This window comes from Rhagoletis pomonella, unplaced genomic scaffold (genome assembly GCF_013731165.1).
Source record: "Rhagoletis pomonella isolate Grant_MI unplaced genomic scaffold, Rhpom_1.0 Rhpom_scaffold_00381, whole genome shotgun sequence".
Lineage (NCBI taxonomy): Eukaryota > Metazoa > Arthropoda > Insecta > Diptera > Tephritidae > Rhagoletis > Rhagoletis pomonella.
The window spans coordinates 65576-71587 of NW_023458935.1; the positions used below are offsets into that span (position 1 = coordinate 65576).

Below are 6012 nucleotides of genomic sequence, written 5' to 3' on the forward strand. Positions count from 1 at the left end.
CTAAAAAAAAAAACGTAAATTTTTAAATTGAAGGCACAAAAATAAAGTATACATCAAGTTGTTTGAAATCCATTGAGGAAACATTAAATTATTGTGTGATTCATTTTTCTTAAATGGTTAAGGAGTTATTAGTAAAAAAATAAAATTTTTGAAAACTCAATGTTAGCGATACTTCTAGAGGGCGTGGTATTTGTCCGATTTAAATAAAAATTTCAAGACAGTATTTAAGAAGGTCAGACGCAATGTGTATGTATATCAAAATTGTTACGGATATATACAGATTGGTGAAGTGGTTTTCGAGATACAAATATTTAAGATAAGTGTGCGGGCCACGCCCAGTTTCCAAAAATTTTACGAAAAACTAATTTTCGCTTAAGATCCATTGAAGATATCATTTTGAGTATATATTTAAAAATTCGTTAACCGTACTGCCCAAAGATCTGAAAATCCTTTACATACACACACATATATATTCATGGCCGTATTTTAGACACAAATTTTAGATAAATAAAACAGTTGTGTGGCAACCGTATACCCTAGTATATAAAAAATCGAATGCAACTTAATATATTTTACATTTATATGTAGGAACACTTGGCGAATTGGAGGAAATTTGTTCAACACCTAAACGCATATCTTGTGAGCAATTATATAAAGAGGCCATACAGTCTGCACGCAGATACTATCGTAACCATCATGTCTATCCTTACACTTACCAGGTTCGTAGTGAGACATTTCTTATATTATACCAAATTTTAAATTAGATAATTTAAATTTAAGGGAAATTTTTATAATCGGCTGTTGAAGTATCGTGAAGCTTTTGCCGCGTGGGCCAATGCAGCAGATGTAATACGTATATATACGTATAGTTGCCGTGACGATGAGGAAATCTATAAAGAGCTTTTGGACATTGCCAATGAGATGATACCGCACGTAATGAAGACGGAGAGTTCGGGCCATTCGGGAAGAAGTATTTTGCGCGATTCCGAAGCTTTTGCTAATCTATTGCGTTTTTATGATGGCATTTGCCAATGGGAAGAAGACAGCTTAACACCAATATTGCATATTGGTTGGGCTAAGCCATTAGTAAATAATATAACGAAATTCGACTATGATATTAGATCACAAGTTGTGATTAACGTCCCTATAGAGGATGAAATTACACAAGCAAAAAAACAATTGTTCCCATCACTAACCGAAACAACCTCACTAAAAGTTTTAGAAAATATAGTGAGAGAAGTTCAACCGCATGTTGAAGTTTCCATAACTGAAACCAAAAGCGATCAAGATGGTACTTATAGTATGAATAATAATATCCTTAAAACAGAGGAGGTGAATATGACCCATGCACATATTTTGAAAATCTCGTTTATGTCTTCCTTCTGGTATGTATTTCAGAAAGCTCTGTTGGATGCGAAAAAATCGGATATTACGACTACGCTTGCGGATTTAACTGCTGCGTGTGGTGAGAAGATTTTAAACCCTGTTTTTTTATTACAGGGTGGAGGAGAGCCTTTCGCTGAACAGAAAAAACAGTTGGAACAAGGGCAGAGTAATCGCAATAATAATGCTGAAAACGGTTTGAAAATTATCGCAAATAATGAAAATGATTCAAGCGTGAAGGCCGAAAAATCGGAAAACAACACAAAGAAGTTGCAAGAAAGTGAAAGCATTGTCTCTTCTTCCCTTCCATCTTCGCCTCCACCCGTTGACATTTTTGAGTTCATGATTAAACGACCCATTATTACGCTTTATAGTCAAAAAATGAAGGGTCTTAAGGATCTTCTACTGGCGGAAAAACTAAACACTCATGCTATTTCGTTACAAGTAACCGCTCAATCTGTTGCCAGTAAGAAGGTACGAGGAATCGATAAACTTGGAAATCATACAACAACTTCAACCTATGCAACTGCACATGTACCAAACAATGTTCCACAACCTGCAAACTTAGCTGAAGGTAATACCCATACAAATGATAATGGAGGCCCATCTTCGTCTATCGCGGCTGCACGTCCGAAGCGTTCTCGTCGCGAGTAAGTAACGCGACTAAGGTAAGCTAAATTAGAAATATATGTACATATCGCACGTTTAGTAATATACCGAATTATTTCAAAATTTAAATTTTGTGGGTAAACGCAAAGTTGGTATACCAAAAGACAGATGGAAATACACATACATATCTTCGCCATTTTTGGGAAGTTTAGTCACCAAAAACGTAAATTTTGATTTACATCTCTATGTTATTAAACGTGCGATATGTTCGTATGACCGTCTTTTAAAAAAATGCTGTTTTTCCGAGAGTATAGACCCAAACCTTTTACGAATCGGTTTGAAAAGAGAAAAGTTATAGCAGTTTTAGTAAATGATATTGATCATTCAACGTATCGATTCCGTACAGCACATTAAATCAAAAAATCAATTAAAAATATAATTTCCATTGACATGAATATTTAGATTAGGCTGGGTCGATTTTTTATGGGGGAAAATAAAAGACTTTTTACGATATTGTAATAGTAATATTATGTTGTCTTAGGTCTAAGCCAATTGTTATTGGCCACGAAAGATTAATTTTAAACTTATCTTTAGCCCGTGTAATTGATTCTAAATGAATTTTCCCTCATGAATTTTCAATTATTCATTACTTCAGCAACCAAGTGAATAATGTAAAAAAGTGAGACGAAATTTATTTCAAAAATTTGTATGTTTTCGGATGTTTATATAATATTAAGAGGGCCATGGACTTTTGTCACGCCGATTTGGCCAGTTTTCAAAATCGTGGGGAATGAAGTCAAACATGTATTGTCCAAGATTAGGAATCGTTTCATAACTTAACAGTAGTTTCAAGCATTAACAAAATACAATTGGGGTGCAGTCTTATGCAGACTTGAAAATTGGAGCGGAATGGTTTCATTAGTCACCGAAGAAGCACATTTTTCGCGGTTTCTAAATTTGCCTTTATATGAAAGTAGGAGACGTGCAATAAGTGTTTAGATATAAGTATTTTAGTTAATTCCGTTATGTTAATACATATCCTGGGAAATCCTTTTGAGGACTATCCAATTGGACGATATTGCTTTGCATTCAGCTTGAACGAAAAAAGTCACTACCTGGCACACTTTTCTGTAATCCGGTTCTTTTATTTAAAAGTTATTTATACAATTTAAGAGAAATTTTTGTAGAAAATAACTAGAAATCCACCTAAGTTTTTCGATATAACTTTCGTAAATATTACTCGATCGGTACGTAATAATTACCAAATTGAAGGCGTGACTTACTGTTACTGATTTATGATAATAATATGATGAAAATCGATCAGATTATAAAAAAAATGTTTAAGAATAAAAAAATGGTGAACAAAAATTTCTGTCAACTTTCTATATTTGCAACTTTTTTATTGTATGCATAAACATAAGTAAACTAATTAGTGTTTCTAGAAGTTGTGCCCGTTCAGCCCGTCCATACTCATTACCACAAACAAAATATTTCCACGGTGATGGAAAATAATTGCTTTTCTATTAGAGCTATCGAAATCGTTCCTACATTTGCAAAATTTCGCAAACTACAGCTAATATAAAAAAAAGATTAGAATATTTGGAACCACGACCTAAATGCACCCCAGCAATATTAATGCTGTTTTTTATATCTTTTGATTATAGGTCAGTGCAATTATCAAGAGAACAATTAAAATTTTATTGAAAAAGGATAAGTTTGAGATTAACGATATGCTAAAGGGCTGCGATAAATGATATTTGACTTGATCTTTTGCATTAACTGATTCATTATCTAATAATATGCACCAAACCTGTTTGCTGAACCCACAATTTTAAACAGGAATTGGTATTATTCGACTGGTGTGCTGTGTGTCACTTGGCGGTCGATGCGCGGGCTCTTGTAATTAAAATAAAGGACTAAGATTTTGCAGGATTGTTGTTAGCTTCATGATGCAATATATTTTCACTATTACCAAGGGATTTGAGAAAAACTATATTTTCGACCCGCCCTAATGCACATCGCAATTGGACAGCTGACAATAGTTTCTTTTTCGCAATAGTTTGCTACAATCGTTACGAATTATCATGCGTAAGAGGTTTCATACGCAAAACCTGGCAGAAAATCGGTAAAAAGGGAAAATTGTGAGAGCAAAATAACAGCTGATTTTTACGTGAAGTTCAAAATTTTTACAGGATCAATTTTTACTTGTACTAATTTGCCAAGTAAGTGAATACATTTTTGGAACTGTCAATTTAAAATACAAAAAAAAATATTAGTTTGTTCAACAACATTTCCAGTAAGTACCAGCAGCGAGAGTTTAAACACAAAATTGAGAGTAAAATTTAGAGAATAAAAAAATAATCAGAAATAGTTATTGAACGAAAACCAGTAAAAACTTGAAACTTATGTCATTGACATTTTTCGAAGGCTAAGTTTTGGCCATTGTGGAAGAATACAAGTCAGATATCTTAGGGTTGACAGATAGTTGACAGGGTATTCAATATGGCGATGGCAGTGTGAACAATATGGCAGCCATATGGCAATCAACACCGAATGGCGCGAAGTTGCAAAACTACGACCCGAATGAAACGCTTCGTGAAATCCAGAGTTGCGAAGTGGTATTTTGATGGAAAATATCACAGCCAGGATTTTGTGCAGCGCCGAATTTTAACAAAAGAGGGTTTTATGTGCTCAAGATGAACAGAAGAGGGTTGCTGTGCTGTTTCGTTTTAAGCTTATTTTAATCTTAACTTATCTAATTAAATATTAAAAAAAGACAAAAATTAAAGCAAACATTTTAAAATATATGTACATTAGACTGCATCACTCCCCATACAAAAAAAAGTCGGCACTGTTTTTCCATTGGAATTATAAAAACTATGGCCCTTATTATGAGTTGAATTCGATTTTCGATCTTCGCTGGTTATCGAAGATCGAAAGGGAAATTCGTATTATGAGCAATGCAACCGTGTCGAAATTTTCGTTGAGTATCGAATTTTCTGTCGAACAGAATTTTGCTTTCGATGGGGTAGCGAAGTGTTAGATTTTGCATTTGTTTTCTTACTTTTTGGCGGGTAGACACTAATTTTAAACAATTTCATGCAGTTTTAACGTCGTGAATACAAAACAAAAGCTCGAAAGGCTGCTTTACTTGTGAAGGAAAATCCCAATACTCAGTTGGCACGATCTCTGAGAACAAATCATAGAGCTGTGGATAGCTTTAAAATATTTTAAATAGATTTGGCTCACAAAAGCCTCTTTAGATAGTCGGAAGTTTTTAGTAAATCTGTAGACAAATTTTTAAATATATTTTATGTCAAAATATATTGTAAAGACTACACCTAAACTCTCTTAAATATTTACTACTCCTGGTCAGTTCACTAAACTCTCATCCTCTGACGAATCGTTGAACCCCAGAACTTCGTTGTTCTATTTTTTACCACGTTTTTATAAACTTGCTTTCTTTTTTATTTCATTTTAATTTGCACAAATTTACATAAATATGTATAAGCACACTATTTAGTTTGCCCGATTTGTAAACAAAGCTTCTCAGCGGTGAAAAATATGCTATTGTGAACAACATAAACGAGCGAAGTTCACAATAGCGCTATTCTTCATCGAATGAGCGCCATAATACCAAATCAAAATTCGTTCGATCAGCATTTTCGACCACAATCGAAGATCGAATGTAACTCATAATAGGGGCCTATTATATTTTAAGACGTCCACCAAAACATTTCGGAAAAATATTAAGATTACGTGAGCTGGACCGATTTGAAAATACCTCCAAAAATGGTGTTTTTTCTTGAAGATGTTTTTGAAAAAATTCCCTCAGATAACAAAACGGTTTAAGCTTAAAAAATTTGCACAAAAATATAAAAAAAATTAAAAAAAAAATTGAACGGAATCGTAATAATGAGATTTTTGATGCTGTTTTTAGCTTTTTTCAAAGTTTGGTATAAGAAAAACTTGAATAACTGAACTTAAACTCTCCCGATTTAGAGTTGTGAGGTATCATTG

The 6012-nt window shown here is 33.5% G+C and overlaps 1 protein-coding gene across 2 annotated transcripts in view; it reads left to right on the plus strand.

The window, feature by feature from the left end:
* Positions 1-588: 588 nt before the first annotated feature.
* The window catches only part of LOC118750738 (menin), a gene marked incomplete at its 5' end in the record, with an annotated part of 10162 nt that continues 4738 nt past the window's right edge, over positions 589-6012 (plus strand). Inside the window, 3 exon segments of one of the 2 annotated variants that reach the window (XM_036485471.1) lie at positions 589-719; positions 781-1332; positions 1399-2033. In XM_036485471.1, the coding sequence (XP_036341364.1) occupies positions 589-719; positions 781-1332; positions 1399-2033 (1318 nt within the window). 2 annotated transcript variants of the gene reach the window in all.